This window comes from Sus scrofa, chromosome 1 (assembly GCF_054392235.1).
Source record: "Sus scrofa isolate SSC_HxYL_T2T_F1_AM1 chromosome 1, Sscrofa_HxYL_maternal_Yorkshire_Landrace_v2.0, whole genome shotgun sequence".
NCBI lineage: Eukaryota > Metazoa > Chordata > Mammalia > Artiodactyla > Suidae > Sus > Sus scrofa.
The window spans coordinates 36984351-37002429 of record NC_139383.1 but is presented as its reverse complement, the minus strand read 5'-3'; the positions used below and the strand labels follow the sequence as shown (position 1 = coordinate 37002429).

Sequence of the window (18079 nt, the reverse complement as noted above, 5' to 3'; positions counted from 1 at the left end):
AAATAGTTTTTCACTGACTTTGAAATTTTGTTTTCTTTGTCTAGTCCAGAAAGCCATGTTCCTGTTTCCTTGAGTTATCATCTGAGTGATATGTTTTTTGACCTGTTAAACTTTGCAGCTGAAACTCTCATATTAGGTGGAAGACTAGTCTACTGGTTACCAGTGTACACACCAGAGTATGTAATATTAAATAATTTTACTTTTAATTTCATTTTTCTTATGGTATTTGTATATCTAGCATGCTTTTTTCTTTATCTTTAATCATATTTAGAGTAAATATCGTTGTATTTAATGTATGTGATAGCCTTCATTTAACAGCATGTGTATAAAACAGCTTCTTCCTCTTATTGATTAAACTGCTTTGAACTTTTTATTTTACATCAGGGATATGGTCTTCAATCTTCATGTAAGGCCCTTGAGCTAAGACTGGTTTTTACCTTTTTAAAGGGCTGTTAGAAAAGAAAACACACAAACAAAAAAGAAGAACATGTCTTAGAAACAGATGTGGCCCACGAAAGTTAAAATATTTACTGTCTGGCCCTTAAGAGCAAAAGTTTGCCCCTGTTGTAATCACACTTAGCTTAGGACCTACATGTCAGCTGTTCAATAGCTCTGTTGCCGGGCCACAAATGTAGGTAATTTTTATCAACTTAGCTGAGTGATTCATGTGTCTACTACTGGTTAGCTTTAATATATATGTATTGGCTATCATGATCACCTTAAGTGCAGTAAAATATTTTTCCAAAGTAGGAAATATGCATATACTTAAAGACCTGATTGTGTTCAACATTATTTGTTTGGGTTTTATTATTATATAGTAATTATAAACGGAGTTGAAATAGCTCTGTTTATAAACAACAATGAAAGAGAGAATGTGTTGAATAAAACAGGATCTTTAGATTTGAAAGGCAATATCAAAGAGTTCCTGTTGTGGTACATTGGAAATGAATCCAACTAGTATCCATGAGGACCCAGGTTCAATCCTTGGCCTTGCTTAGTGGGTCAGGGAATCTGGCGTTGCAGTGAGCTGTGGCGTAGGTCACAGGCGTGGCTTGGATCCTGCATTGCTGTAGCTGTGGTGTAGGCTGGCAGCTGTAGCTCCAATTTGACCCCTAGCCTGGCAACTTCCATATGTCGCAAGTGTGGCCCTAAAAAGAAAAAAAAAAAGAAGGGCAGTATCAAGCTTAAAGTTTGGTTATTTCTTCAATCTGGCATAGAAATCTTTAAAAAAATATTTTAAGGAGTTCCTGATGGCCTACTAGTTAAGGATTTGGTGTTGTCACTGCTGTGGCTTGGGTTCAATCCCTGGCCTAGGAACTTATGCATGCACAGGTGTGGCCAAAAAAGATTATTTTAATTTCTATATTTACTATACCTAATTGTACTAAAAGCATTTTAGAACAGTGTTAATTCATCTGTTTTTTTTTTTTTTTTTTTTTTTTTTTTTTAATGGCCGCACCTGCTGCATATAAAAGTTCTTGGGCTAAGGGTTGAATTGCAGTTGAATTGCAAGCCTGTGCCACAGCAACACCAGATCCAAGCTGCACTGGTTCCTTAATCTACTGGATGAGCCCAGTGATTGAACCCACATTCTCGTGGACATTATATTGGGTTCTTAACCTGCTGAGCCACAACGGTTACTCCTTGTCTGTCTTTTCAGAATGGTAGGTGGTCCCTCAACAGTTGGAAGCCATGCTTTTTTGTTGTTTGATTTATAAATGTTGTATTGGGAGCTACCATGACCTAGCTTTAGTTGTGCATTTTGTTTATCAGTTAATAAGACTGTGCATATGCATACCCAGATCCCTTAACACTGGCTTTATATTCTCTTGCCAGTGATAATCTCATTTCTCTTAATTTTAGAAATGAGAAAAAATAATTCCAAGGAATGAAATGACTTTTCTAAGTTAAAAGCTAGCTAGTTAATTGGTTTCTTTATTCCTAGTGCTATGTTCACTTAATTCAAGGTCCTGCCAGATCTCAGGTACCTGGTATGTGAAACGACAGATGGGGTTTATTAATTCTTTTAGAGAAGAACACATTTGTTTATTTCTATGCAAAAGTGATTTTTGCCTCAGTAGCAAGCTTACTTATCTTTTTGTTTTAGTTCAAGTTTCAGGACTGGAATTTTTTTTTTTTTTTTTGTCTTTTTAGGGTCATACCAGTGGCATATGGAGGTTCTCAGGCTAGGGGTCCAGTTGGAGCTGTAGCCACAGGCCTACGCCACAGCCACAGCAACACGGGATCTGAGCTGCATCTGTGACCTACACCACAGCTTATGGCAATGCCAGATCCTTAACCCACTGAGCAAGGCCAGGGATCGAACCCATGTCCTCTTGGATGCTAGTTGGGTTCATTAACTGCTGAGCCACGACAGGAATGCCTTTTTTTTTTATTTTTGGACTGAATTTTTAAAAAATTTATTATGGAATTAATTTTAAATTTATAGAAGAGTTTCAAATATGGCACCAAAAACTCCCCTCTCTCATCCAGATTTTCTAACTGCTAATATAATCCTCCTCTACCCTCCTTTCCTCACCCGTTATATTAATCACATACCCATTATCATTAATCTTTTTTGGAACTATGTGAGAAGATACAGATATGATGCCCCATCACCCCTGCATATTTCATTGCTATTTGTCATAAGTAAGAGCTTTCTTGTCAAACTGCCATCAACCCCTGAAGTCTAGAAATCAGCATTGATAATGCCGCTGTCCAGTTCATGAACCCCGTTCAAATATTACCAGTTGAAATCTATCCAGGAAAATGTGATATATTGACCCGTTATGCCATTCCTTTACATTCTGGAATATTCTCTCAGTCTTTCCTTATTTTTTGAGTCCTTAACAGTTTTAAAGAGTACATGGCTTATATTAGGAAGATTGATCCTTAACCAGGGTCCATCTGATGTTTCTTCCTTGACCAGACTCATGATGCTCTTTTCGTGGTAAGAATACCACAAAAATGATACTGTGTTCTTAGTGCACTGCGTTAATGGGCACACAAAACCAACTCCTGCTGGAGATCTTAAACTTGATTATCTGGTTATGTTGTTCTTTGTTAGAGTTCCTCCTCTGTGAGTCATCATTTTCTTTTTTGATTGGTATTTCCCCGGGGGAGAGATCCTAAGATTACACCAGTGTCTTATTCCTCATTAGATCACTGCTCACATTGACAACAGCATGTAGACAACCACCATGATGAGTTTCCATCATTCCTTCTGCATTTGAAAGTTGGTATTCTACTATAAAGATATAAATTTATTAATTTATATTGGTATGGAGTCATAGATTCCTATATTATTTATTGGGTTATAATTTATTACTATCATTTTGTTGATCAAATTGTCCCCAATTTGATCATCAAGAGTCCCTTTAAGGTGGATCCTCTGTCCTTTAGAAATATCCCCGTTAGTTTTTATTATAATTTTAGTTTAATTACAATTAAAATTAAATGTAGTTATGAATATCTTTTGTAATTCTTTAATTTCTTTTTATAAAGGGTGAAATTGGAGGTACTTTCATCTATTTTAGTATTTCTGAAGACCTTAAAAAATGGCTGCTGGATATTTCTTAAGTAGCTTTTAATAATTTCGACAAGGGGAAATTCCTGGCTCATAGAAACAAACGGAGATTTTAGAAGTAGAAAAGGAAGGTGTGCTTTTCACTTTTTTAAATTTTATGTGTTTAATCAAAGGACAGATTTCCTCTACGCTAGCACACACGTGGGAAGACTGCTATGGCATTTACTTCCCTGACTTATTTGTCCCTAGAGGGAGTTATTTCCAGGTGGTCCGATGTTCATCACTAGACTTCTGTTGTGCCTTATCCTCCCCTTAACCCAAAGTGATCTTATTAATGAACTTAGTTTGTCTTGAGTTTATATTAGGAAAAGAACTGTTTTCACTTTTGCAGCAAACATAGTCTAAAATCTTAACTCTTTTTTAAACACAGTTATTAGATGAGCTTAAGACTAAACATCTGCAAAAATTTGAAATAAAGTTCTTGCTTCTGAATCAGTTTGCAATTACTTTGGTTATGTTGTATTGCAAATAGACTTTTTTATTAGAGTTAGGAATAAAGAATATGGAGTTCCTGTTGTGGCTCAGCGGAAGCAAATCTGACTAGTATCCATGAGGACCCAGGTTCGATCCCTGGCCTCGTTTGGTAGATTAAATATCCAGCCAGTAGGTTAAGCATCTGGAGTTACCATGAGCTGTGGCATAGGTCACAGATGCGGCTCAGATCTGGCATTGCTGTGGCTGTGGTATAGGCTGGTGGCTACAGCTCTGATTAGACCCTTAGCCTGGGAACCTCCATATGCCCTGGGTGCGGCCCTAAAAAGACAAATAAATAAATAAACAAATAATTCATTCATTCATTTAGAAATTGTGCCTTAGCAGAGTTTAATTTTAAAAACTTTGGCATTTTTGGTAAAGTGAATGTAGGCTTTTAGTACTACTATTGAATTAATTTGTTCAACCAAATCCTGCTGTATGATTGGAGTTTAAAAATAAGAATTGAACATTATAATCAAGTTCAAGTATTATTCATGAAACCCAGGACATTTTGAAAGGTATAAGACATAATAAAAACAAAATACTACCTAAAAGCTTAGTTATTTGTGAAGAATTGTCAGAACTGATAATTAAAGAAAGATTTTTTTTTCACTGTTTGGCAATTTAAATTGTGGTGGAGAAACTGCTACTCAACAGATTCTGCTTCCTCTAATATAGATTCTCCCCACGCTAGTATTTTGGATTTTTGGCCAGCATCAAGACACTCTGTACACTTTACATAATCTGTCCACATTGCTTGATACATTCTTTTCCTCAGCTGTAAAATTCTCACCATCTTTCAAGGTTTAACTTAATTGTCACCACTTCTGTGACACTTTCCCAAGCCTTTCGGCAGAATTAATAACTTCTTCATCTGTGTTCTAGTATTTTACTCCTATCACTCACAGAGACTTAGCACATAAAGTCACTGTAGATTGTTGGTACTTGTGCATCTATTATTCACAGTTTTAACTGTTTGCAAATGACCCTGAAGGTCTGTGAATTCATGTGGGCAGCCCATACATTCAACTTGTGTGTTTGGTGTTAGAGAAGTTTACTAAAGCTATTGAGTGAATGTAGCTCTTTGCCCAGGTTCCACTTATCTATATACTCATCATTTACAGACAGATAACTCTCTTGAAGTGATTGGAAACTGTGTTTCTTTGTGAAAGATGTCCTTTAATAGAAATCTCGCTGCTGCTGCTGCTGCTGCTGGTGACAAAAATGATGACAGTGAAGAAGTCCAATAAAAGTACTTCAAAGTAGATTTGGTGATACATTTTAATTGTGATAAAATGAATTTTGTGCTGGCTCAGAGCAGTGAACAGAACATGCTTTTCACCTTTCATCTAGGAAACAAACAAACAAAAAAATGATTCTCTTTAAATTGTTTTTAGTAAGTCTCCAGTCAGCACGAAATCTTTCTCAAATGGGAAGTGAAATTCTAGTGATATTTGGAAATAGGCAGGAAGATTCCCAGGAAAATAAATGACTGTCAAAACTGATTGATGGAAAAGCTAGGGACCTATATACATAGCATAGGTTTTTTTTTCTTTTTTTAATAAAAGTTGAAATGTAATGTTTATACCATGAATATCACCCTTTTAAAGTGTACAGCTCCGTGGTTTTTAGTATATCCCCAAAGTTATGCAACCACCACTGTCCAATTCCAGAACATTTTCATTACCCCTCAAAGAAACCCCCTACACACACAAGCAATCACTAAGACTCTTGTCCCTAGCAACCACTTAGCTATCTCTTTGGATTTACATATTGAGGCTGATTAAGATTTTAAATAGATGCTTAGGCTATATAGGGGGATAATAGTGAAAACAGGGAATTAAGATGATACCATATTATTGTAATAGTCTAAACATAATACATATTTATAGCTGCTACTTAAGAGATTGCAGATGATACACTGCTATGAAATATATTAGTAAGTATATAGTAAGTAATTTTTAACTGCTGTTTTAAAATATTTTAGTATGATATTTTGGGAGTACACAGTTAAATTGATTGGCTCATTCATTTAATAGAATAATGGTTAAAAACAAGTTTGTTAACGATAGTGATGACCTAAATAATGTTCCTTCATGCTTAAACTCAAAGATCAAGTCACAAAGATAATCTGTGTTTTCCTGTTGTTAAACCAAATGCCAATGACTTATTTTCACCAGTTTAGCATTATTGATGTCAGAAATATTTTTAAAGTTATATTGATTTTGTACTTTGATTTAATTTATAAATTTGGTTTTGGTTTTATAGTTATGTAAAATATAACTATATATAAATTGTATAAGCATAAGGAATTTATGTTTGTATACATTTAAGTAACATTTTAATAAAAATATACCCTGTCAACTTTGCCAGGTAATAAGATCTTTTTTCTTTAAAAAAGAGTACATTACTGAATTTGACAGTTTCAGATATCTTTAAACCCTGCTGTTTGCAAGCCTAAGGTCAAAACCATATCTTCTCTTTGTTACCATTATTTTAGTCAACTGTGGTGTAGAATATATTCTTTGATATCATAAATGCTTTTTATGAAAGATTCCAGATTTGAGGTCAGCTGATGTTGTAGGAGCACATTTCTGACTGTACAGTCAGCACTAGAGAATTACTAGGTGAGATGAAATCCGACATGGTCATTATTTGTGGGAAAGCTGTAAGGATGGAGGCAGAGAATGACTTCAAGAGAATTCCTTCCACTGATAGTAAAGTGAGGTACATTCTGAATGTTGCTTGGTAAGTGAGTGATGAAGGTTTTGAGCATGTGTCTGAGGTAACGAGGGAGAGCTTGTTGGAGGTCACAGGGACCTAAAGAAGTCAGTTGAAGAGTGGTGGAGAAGACAGTGTTCATGCATCAGGACAGGCTGGCTGAGATAGCAGTCCGGTACTGGAAGTGCTGATCAGCACCTTTCCCTTTTAGATCAGAGCTTAAAAATTTCCCACGTGAGAAATGTTTGCAGAGACTATGTAGAAAGATAGGAAGATTTGCAAAGAAAAAATAAAAACTGGCAATCATAATGTTCTTAAAGGTACCCATACCCAGTGAGCCCCCTCTCCTGACTGTCCTGCTTTCTAGATGTTACCATCTCCATTCATTTAGTACCTGGGCTGCATAGCAGCAGGGACCACTGCTCGTTATCTCGGCTTCAGTTTTATTTCAGGTTAAGGTGATCAGAGGTGATGTTGTCTGTAGTGCTTATTTTAGTGGTAGTTTATTTGAATAATCTATAACAAAGTTATTAGAAGTCTCAAGATGTCATTAACGTTTTACAGGGACATTTCATGTTCAGGGGAAAGTGTATGCTGTAGTGGACTTTATACTTTGGGTATTTATAAAAATCCCTAGTCGAATCAGTCCCTAATGAGTATCAGGGGGTTATTGTGAAATGTCTGTCTTATGTGATTTTGTGGAATCCTTTAGAGTAGAATCATCTTGTATTTTTGTGGTTTAAGTGTGTGGCATTCTTCAATAAAACATGCTTGTATTCTCTAGATAAAGAAGATTGAACTTTATTTTTTAGATGTAGTATTAAAATACCTTTTTTATTTTATTTTATTTTTTTTTAGGGCTACAGCTGTGGCATATGGAACTTTTCCCAGGTTAAGGGTCAAATGGGAGCTACAGCTGCTGACCTGCACCACAGCCACAGCAACACTGGATCTGAGCAACATCTGCAACCTAGACCACAGCTCTCGGCAATGCTGGATTCTTAACCCACTGAGTGCGACCAGGGTCAAACTGCATCCTCATGGATACTAGTCAGGAATATTTCTGCTAAGCCACAATGGGAACTCCTAAAATACTTTGCTTTTTAAAAATGTAGGATTTTTATGGATTACATGGGCAGCTTGTATGAAATAAAATGGTACCTCCCGTATCACACTGGATAACCCCTTCTGTGAGGGCTCCACATGGGATTGCTAATAACACTTAGCTGGTCTTTCTTCAGATACACTGAAGAGATGGTACCTTGGCACCCTTGCTTGAAACTCATCAGCAACTGTGAGCAGAAGCTTTCTAGTCATACATCGAGGCGCTTGATAACAATGGAAAAAGTGAAGGAATTTGAGGTAAATGATCCTAATGTTTTCAGATAAATTCTGAAAGAATTAGCAGATATTTGTAGTTTTTCTCTAATGAAGTTTGGAAATGTTATTTTTAATTTTTTAAAAAATTATTAAGTTCAGGGACAGGCAGAAGTTGAGGAGGTGACACTTGTTGAGGTTTAGAGTGTAGGAATAGAATATAGAAGTTCAATAGAAGAAGAGAAGTAAAAGTTAACCTTCTCAGGCTTTATTTGACATCCTTGGGCTAACTCAGTTATGGAACAGAGCACTTTTTCTTTAACAACTGTTGTCTAATTAGCAATGTACTCATTACCATTTTTCTCCAAAGGCAGAACCTACTTGACTGCAGACTATACTGAAGAGGAAATGTCATTTTATGTAGAGCAGAAAGAAATTCGCCCCTGTTAGGACCCAACACGTGTGTTCTTGCACACTTTCTCTCTTTCTTATACCCACACAGTTCAGTTAAGCTTGTGAAGAAAGAACAAACATCTGTTATGTCTAGGTCAGAATTGATATAAATAGTGCCTTGTGATGGAGCTTAATTCAATCTACAGAATGTTCCTTGGGCCATACTTATCTGAATTGACCACCATGCTCCCATATTCACAAGAAACTTGTGTGAGCCCCATCTTCGCTTTGGATCTATAGGGAAAGCAAAAAAGAACAGGGTGTTAACCACCTGAGGATTTTGTCTTACTCATCTTTCCTGTGCATTTGATTTTTTTCATCTAATTCACAGCTTATGGAATCTTTCACAGTAATGAAAGCTAATGTTCATAGAGTGCCTTTTGCATATATTATTTTACGTATTTCTTATTTTTGTCCTTTTAATTTCCATTTTCTGTCTGTGTCTACTTTAGACTCCTATACCATTTACCTGGTTTATGTTGATAGTCTCCTAAATTATCTGTGTCCATTTTTCACACCTCTAGTTCTTATTTGGTAAATAAATCTTTCTAAAACACTGCATTCATTAATTCACTTCTTTATGCAAAAATTTTAGAGGCTCATTTTTATTACCAAGTAAGAATTTACAGTGTGACAAGCTTTCCTCGATAATTGGGGTCCAGTATTATGACATTTCTGAAAGCTATGTTTGTGTGTGCATGTGTATGTGTGTGTGTGTGTGTGTGTGTGTGTGTGTGTATACATATACATATATAGTATAGGTATGTGTGCTGTGTTTTTTCTGTGAGGTGTTCATGCCAATTATATTTGTTATGGCCCTTATATAATCTAATTAAGTATTGGACCAGTGAAATAGGTATAGAAGAATAAAGTTGTTATTTCTGTAGAAATGGTTATGGGTGGTTTAGAAAGATAGGACAAAGTGAGTTGCTAAAAAAGCATCTTGGATTGAAAATGGTTGAGATAACTCTAACAGTTTGGAAAAAAATTAACTATAATCAAGGTGTCTCTACTCAGATTGCTTTGTAAGAGACTGAGTTCTTGCATTGTTTTACAAAAGCCGAAACCAGAAATCTTTGTAGGTTTTAATTCTGTGTCAGAAGATTAATAAATGAACATACAATTTTTTTTTTTTTTTTTTTTTGTCTTTTTAGAGCCACACCTGTACATATGGAAGTTCCCAGGCTAGGGGTCAAATTGGAACTGCAGCTGCCAGCTTGTGCCACTGCCACAGCAACACCAGATTTGAGCTGCATCTACAACCTATACCAGAGCGCACAGCAACACCAGATCCTTAACGCTCTGAGCGAGGCCAGGGATCAAACACATGTCCTCATGGATACTAGTCAGATTGTTTCCACTGAGCCATGATGGGAACTCCGACCATACAATTTTTTAAGTTGAAATAAGGTGTTTAATGTATTAATAAGGCATTTTAATGTTTTCCTTTTACTAACTTTCTCAATTAACTAACTATAGTCTACTCAGCCTGCTGAAACAGAATACAGTAGGCAGAGTGGCTTAATAACAATTCGATCTTGTCACACTCTGGAGGCTGGAAGTCCAAGATCAAGGTGCCAGCAGGTTTGGTTTCTGATGAGACCTCTTCCTGGCTTGGAGACAGCCACCTTCTTTCTGTGTCCTCTGTACATAAACACTGCTGGTGTGTCTTCCTCTCAGAAGGACATCGTTAGGGTCCCACCTTTATGACCTCATTTAACTTCACTCACCTACCTTTTACACCTTATGTCCCAGTACAGAAATTTTAGGGATTAGAAATTCAACATATGAATTTTAGGGGCACACAGTCCATAACACTGTGATTACCATTATCTGTCACATTGAATAAGAGGCTTCTGTTGTGTGTTAGAATGTGTGTTTTTCATACTCTCCCAGTCAGTTACTTCCCATGTATTGATTTGTCTTTTAGTATTTTGAGGGAAGTGAGACATTTGATAATTCAAATAGTAGCATTACAGCTCTTAGAAATCACAGCAGTTAATGTATTTATTTGAGTTAGTAATAATAAAAGTAGTAACTAACATTGCCAGCTATATGAACAATAGATATGAAAATTAGATTTTGACATTTTATCTTTAAAATTAGAAAGTAAAGTGAATGTGGCAGACATTAGTGTTCTTTTTCGTAATGAGGTATGATTGATGTATTAGTTTCTCATCTGTACAATATGATTTGATATTTGTATACATTATGAAATGATTACCACAGTAAGTCTAGTTAACATTCACCACGATACATAATTATAAAGTTTTTTTTTTTCTTGTGATGAGAACTTGTGGATCTACTTTCTAAGCAACTTTCAGATATGCAAACAGTATTTTTAACTATAGTCACCATGCTGTGTACTATATCCCCATGACTTATTTATTGAATAAGCTGGAAGTTTGTACATTTTGACCCCCTCCACTGTGTCTCTCCACCCCCACCCCCTGGCTCCTTGACAACCACCAGTCTGTTTTCTGTATCTACGAGCTTGGTTTTTTGTTTATTTTTTAGATTCTACATATAAGTGAGATCATATGGTATCTGTCTTTCTCTGACTTATTTCACTTAGCTTAATGCTCTCGAGGTTCATCCATGTTGTCGCAAATGGCGAGATTCCATTCTGTTTAATGGCTGAATAGTATTCCATTATACATATGTGTGTGTGTATATAGATACATCTCACATCTTTATCCATTCATCCATCAGTGGACACTTAGGTTGCTTCCATATCTTGTCTATTTCAAATAACTCTGCTGTGAACATTGGGGTGTATGTGTCTTTTTGGATTAATATTTTCATTTTACTCAGATACATACCAGAAATGGAATTGCTGGATCATATGGCAGTTATGTTTTTATAATTTCATACTGTTTTCTGTAGTGGCTGCACCAGTTTTTATCCTACCAACAATGCACATGAGTTGCCTTTTCTTTACATATTATTTCTTTTGGATAATAGCCATTCTAACAGGTTTGAGGTGATACCTCATTGTGGTTTTGATTTTCATTTCCCTGATTAGTGATGTTGAGCATCTCTTCAAATACCTGTTGCCATCTGTATATTGTTTTGGAAAAATGTCTATTTAGATCCTCTGTCCGTCTTTTTAATCTTTTTTTTTTTTTGGCTTTTGAGTTGTATGCGTTCTTCATATATTTTGGATATTAACCCCTTATCAGATAATTTGCGAATCTTTCCTCCCATTTGGTAGGTTGATGATTTCCTTTGCTGTGCAGAAACTTTTTAATTTGATAGTCTCATTTGTTTATTTTTGCTTTTTGTTCCCTTTTGCTTTTTAGGGCCGCACATGCAGCATATGGAAGTTGCCAGGCTAGGAGTCAAATTGGAACTGAAGCTGCCAACCTATACATGGGATCCGAGCCTTGTCTGAGACCTACAGCATAGCTCATGGCAACGCCAGATCCTTAACCACTGAGCAAGACCAGGGATAAAAACCACATCTTCATGGATACTAGTCAGGTTCGTTACTACTGAGCCATAACAGGAACTCCTATTGCCTTAGTTTTTGAAGTGAGATCCAAAAGATCACCACCAAGTTTGATGTGAAGGAGCTTACTGTCTTTGTTTTCTAAGAGTCTTATGGTTTTAGGCCTTATATTCAAGTCTTTAATCCATTTTACTTAATTTCTGTGTATGGTATAAGAGGATAGAGTCTCATTCTTTTGCATGTGGCTTTCCAGCTTTCCCAATACCATTTATTGAAGACTTTTTCCATTATATATTCTTGACTCTTTTGTCATAAATTAATTGACTATAAAAGTATGGGTTTAAACACTTATGGGCTCTATTTTGTTCCATTGATCTGTATATCTTTTCATGCCATACTGTTGTAATTGCTATAGCTTTGTAATATAGTTTGAAATCAACACACATGATGCCTCCAACTTTGTTCTTCTTTCTCAAGATTGCTTTGGCTGTTTGGGTTCTTTTTGCAGTTTCATAGAAATTTTAGGATTGTCCTCTTTTTTTGAAAAGCATCATTGGAATTTTAATAAGATAGCACTGAATCTGTAGTATGGACATTTTAACAATGTTAATTTTTCCAGTCCATGAGTATGGAATATCTATCCATTTATTTGTGTCTTTTTCTGTTTCTTTCTTTAATGTCTTCTAGTTTTCAGATCTTTCACTTCCTTGGTTAAGTTTATTCCTGGGTATTCTATTCTTTTTGATACAAATATAAATGGGATTGTTCCTTAATTTCTGTTTCTGATAATTTATTAGTATATAGAAACAGTTGATTTTGTATTCTGCAACTTTACTAAATCTGAAACTACTATTTATTCTGACAGTTTTTTAGTGGAGTGTTTAGGGTTTTCTATATGTAGTATCAAGTCATCTGCAAACAGTAACAGTTTTATTTTTTTCCTTCCGGTTTGGATGTCTTTTATACCTTGTTCTTGCTGAATTGCTTTGACTAGGACTTCCAATACTGTGTTGAATAAAAATGTAAAAATTGGTCATCCTATCTTCTTCCTGATCTTAGAAGAAAAGCTTTCAGCTTTTCACTCTTGAGTTGGGTGTTAGCTGTGGCCTTGTCACACATGACCTTTATTATGTTACATGCAGTACACTCCCTCTATATCAACTTTGTTGAGAGTTTTTAATCATCAATGGATGTTGAATTTTATCAAATGCTTTTTTCTGCAGCTACTGAGATGATATTTTTTTTCTTCATTTTGTTAATGTGGTATGTCACATTGATTGATTTGTGGGTGTTGGACCCTTCTTACATCCCTGAAATAAATCCAACTTGATCATGGTTTATGATTCTTTTAATATATCATTTAATTTGGTTTGTACTGTTTTGTTGAGTTTTATATCTGTATTCATTAGGGATATTGGCCTGTAATTTTCTTTTCTAGTGGTATCCTTGCCTAGTTTTGGATAATTGCCTCATTGAATAAGTTTGGAAGTGTTCCTTCCTCCTCTGTATTTTGAAAGACTTTGAAAAAGATAGTATTAGTTCTTCTTTGAATACTTGGTAGAATCTACCAAGGAAGTCATATGGTCCTCTGCTTTGGTTTGTTGGAAGATTTCTGATCACAGATTCAATCTCTACTAGTAGTTGGTTTATTCAGATTTTCTGTTTCTTCATGACTTAATCTTGGAATGTTTTATGTTTCTAGGAATTTGTGCATTTCTTCCAGGTTGTGCAATTTGTTGGCATATGATTATTGACAGTGGTCTCTTATGATCCTTTGTATTTCTGTGGTATTAGTTTAAAATCTGTTCTTTCAGCTCTGGTTTTATTTATCTGAGCCTTTTTTTTTTTTTTTTTTCTTGCTGAGTCTAGCTAAAGGCTTGTCAGTTTTATTTATGTTTTCAAACAACCAGCTCTTAGTTTCATTCATTTTTCTGTGTTTAGTCTCTATTTCATTTATTTAGATTTTTTTAGATTTTTTAAAATAATGATCTTTATTTTTTCCATTATAGCTGGTTTACAGTGTTCTGTCAATTTTCTACTGTACAGCAAGGTGACCCTGTCACAATACATTATACATGCTTTTCTCACATTACCATGCTCCATCACAAGTGACCAGACATAGTTTCCAGTGCTGTACAGCAGGATCCCATTGCTTATCCATTCCAAAGGCAATAGTTTACATCTAATAACCCCAAATTCCCAGTCCCTCCCACTCCCTCCCCCTCCCTCTTGGCAACCACAAGTCTGTTCTCCATGTTCCATGATTTTCTTTTCTGTGGAAATGTTCATTTGTGCCATATATTAGATTCCAGATATAAGTGAAATCATATGGTATTTGTCTTTCTCTTTCTGACTTACTTCTTTTAGTATGAGAGCCTCTAGTTCCGCTCATGTTGCTGCAAGTGGCATTATTTTCATTCTTTTTTCTGGCTGAGTAGTATTCCATTCTGTATATATACCGCATCTTCTTAATCCATTCATCTGTTGATGGACATTTAGGTTGTTTCCATGTCTTGGCTATTGTGAACAGAGCTGAAGTGAACATGCGGGTGCATATGTCTTTTTCAAGGAAAGTTTTGTATGGATATATGCTCAAGAGTGGGATTGTGGGTCATATGGTAGGTCTATGTATAGTTTTCTAAGGTACCTCCATACTGTTTTCCATCGTGGTTGTACCAGTTTACATTCCCACCAACAGAGCAGGAGGGTTTCTACTTCATTTATTTCTGTTCTGATTTTTATTTCCTTTCTTATATTAACTCTGGACTTTGTTCTTTTTCTAGTTTGTTGAGGTATAAAGTTAGATAGTTTAATTAAGATGTGCTTTAATACATTAAAAAACAAATATTGCCTATAGATTTTGCAGTTTTAAGTCTTGATATTAGAAAGTACAGTGAGTGATATCAGCAGTCTTTATTTTGTGGCCTCCATGGAAGTATGATGATTGTGATGGCATGAGTATTATTCCAAAGAATTGGAAGAAGAAAAATCTAGAGAAAAACTTCAAAAATTAGTGGAGCCACATAATAAATCATTTATTTCTGTCTTAAAAATGGCAAAATTAAGACCCATTGTGGATAGTTTCACATTTACTTCCCATGAATTTCATTTGTTTAAAAAAGTGTAGGAGTTCCCATCGTGGCGCAGCAGAAATGAATCCAACTAGGAACCATGAGGTGGCGGGTTCGATCCGTGGCCTGGCTCAGTGGGTTAAGGATCTGGTGTTGCCATGAGCTGTGGTGTAGGTTGCAGATGCAGCTCAGATCCTGTGTGGCTCCGATTGTACCCCTAGCCTGGGAACCTACGTGTGTTGCAAGTGCAGCCCTGAAAAGACAAAAAAAAGGAAAAAGAAAGTGTAGTATGATTTCTGGATTTATAATATTTCCCTAAATAAATGTGATACACAGAAGAAATAGAAAATGATCTAAGGATACTTCTGAAAATATTTCTCCTATATAAAAATGAAAAATAGGAGTTCCCGTCGTGGCGCAGTGGTTAACAAATCCGACTAGGAACCATGAGGTTGCGAGTTCGGTCCCTGGCCTTGCTCAGTGGGTTAAGGATCCGGCGTTGCCGTGAGCTGTGGTGTAGGTTGCAGACGCGGCTCGGATCCTGCGTTGCTGTGGCTCTGGCGTAGGCCGGAGGCTACAGCTCCAATTCGACCCCTAGCATGGGAACCTCCATATGCCGCGGGAGCGGCCCAAGAAATAGCAAAAAAAGACAAAAAAAAAAAAAGGAAAAAAGAAAAATAAGGGCACTCACCTTAGATATTTTTAGCTTTTTAATTTTCTTTACATTTGTAGCTTCTTTTTTGAATTATTTATTTAAATTGAAGTATACAGTGTCATGTGAGTTTCAGGTGATTCATCCTTTTTCAGATTTTTTTCCCTTGTAGGTTATTACGAAACATTGAGTATAGTTCCCTGTGCTCTACAGTAGCCCTGTGCTATACAGTAGGCCCTATCTATTTTATGTATGGTAGTGTATATATATTAATCCCATCCGCCCAATTTTTCCCTCCCTCCCAATTTATCCCTACCCCCTTTGATAATTACAAGTTTACTTTCTGTGGTCTGTGGGTCTGTTTCTGTTTTATAAATAAGTTCATTTGTATTTTTTTTTAATTCCACATATAAGCAATATCCTATGATATTTGCCTCTCTCTGGCTTATTTCGCTTAGTATGATAATCTCTGGGACCATGCATATTGCTGAAAATGGCATTATTTCATTCTTTTTTATGAGTAATTGTCCATTGAGTGTGCATATATGTGTGCCATATCTTCTTTATACATTCATCTATCAATGGACATTTAGGTTACTTCCTGTCTTGGCTATTATAAATAGTGCTGCAGTGAACATGGGGGGCACATATCTTTTCAAATTAGAGCTTTCTCTAGATATATGCCCAGGCATGGGATTGCAGTATCATACCATAACTGTTTTTAATTTTTTAAGGAACCTCCATACTGTTCTCCATAGCAGCTGTACCAATGTGCATTCCCACCAACAGTGTAGGAGGGTTCCTTTTTCTCCATGCTCTCTCCAGTATTTATTAGTAGTAGACTTTTTAATGATGGCCATTCTAATCGGAGTGAGGTGATACCTCATTGTGGTTTTGATTTGCATTTCTCTAATAATTAGTGATGTTGAGCATCTTTTCATGTGCTGTTTGTATGTCGTCTTTGGAAAAATATCTATTTATGTCTTCAAGGCAGTGTTCATTTTTGTTAGGTTGCTTTTTATCATTTTACTTTTGTCCTTCCACATTAATTTATAAAACAAGGCAAAACCCTATTGCTTGAGTAATTTTTTGAAATGGTCTTCACTTTATAAAATCAATTTTAATCAGTGAGTTTTAACTTGTATGGTGTTTATTATGACTGAAATTACTTTGTCATGTTAAAATAATCATTTTTTGTTTTTAATTAATTACTTCATTTTTTACTTTCTGTTTTCATGGAAAGGAGTGTATATAATTGCAGCAAGATTCCGGTCCTTTATAATGCAAGTGATGACATGAAATTGTCAAACAGTTCTCATACACATCTAACAAATTATTCTCGACCTTGTTCAGTGTTGTTGATTTTGGCAATGGAAGACTATTAATTTTAGATTTTTACACTTTTGTATACTGTGTCTCTTCATTTTTGATTTGTCACTGTTAAGTTTAACTTCAGTATAACTTTTGGCCCACTTGATATGTTATTATAAAGTGTTCTCCCTCTCCCCCCGCCTTTAAAATATAAACATACGCTATAAATGAAAAAACTATCTAAAAATATAGATATTTCATAAAATTTTTTATCTCTACATCATTGGCTATAGTTTTTAGACTTACTGAACATTAGTAATAAGGAAGAAAATTTTCGCTAACCATGTTAAACTTATGAAGATGCCTGATAAGAGAAACCATTTTTTTTTGTCATTATTCCCTGTTGATGAAGTCCAAAAGCTAAGTGAATGATAAATAGCACTTTTATAATGCTTTATTTTTTACAGAGGTTTCACATCCATTTGACCTTATTTTGCCCATGTTAGAGATGAGAAAGTGGCTTAGGACTAGCCCAGTCCACTTAAATAGGAAGTGACCAATTTGAAACCAAAATTCCTCTTTGTAGCTGAAATTCTATGTCCCTTTTTTTTTTACATCATGTTGCCTCTTTATCAAAACACAATTCTACCTTTAGTATATGCCAAGATTAAAAGGCAGATATTCTTGAGTGGCATGTAACAAGTTTCTTTTAAAGATAGTCTTTCCTCATTGATCATGGGGTTATGGTAGAAAAATGTGATTTGTTTTACTAGGACTCATTTTTCCTATTGAGAGAACATGTAGTCGATGCTGCTATATGTAGTTGTGGTCACTCCTGTAAAACATTTTTGTCATACAAAATTTATAGGAGAAAAATGCTGATCTCTAGAGATCAGCACGTGTTCAGAATATGAGTTGTCCAGAACATTTCAGAATACAAGGGTAGTAGTTTGTCTTCAGTGAAAGTTGCCTAAAACAATACTCTCGATGTTTTATACCAGTATACTTGGACAAATGAATGTGTACCCAAAACAGCCATTTTC

The 18079-nt window shown here is 35.5% G+C and overlaps 1 protein-coding gene across 12 annotated transcripts in view; it reads left to right on the top strand.

The window, feature by feature from the left end:
- TRMT11 (tRNA methyltransferase 11 homolog) overlaps positions 1 to 18079 on the top strand; it is a 70686-nt gene that overhangs the window by 29210 nt on the left and 23397 nt on the right. For 10 of the 12 annotated variants that reach the window (XR_001305933.3, XR_014804419.1, XR_014804430.1 and 7 more), the window contains 2 exons: positions 45 to 176; positions 8023 to 8143. Coding sequence is in view for 6 of the 12 variants with exons in the window: in XM_013992581.3 (XP_013848035.1) it covers positions 45 to 176; positions 8023 to 8143 (253 nt within the window). In the remaining 6 variants the exon portion in view is untranslated. The remainder of the gene's footprint in view (positions 1 to 44; positions 177 to 8022; positions 8144 to 18079) is intronic. The other 2 variants (XR_014804445.1, XM_084957599.1) reach the window with 1 other exon arrangement.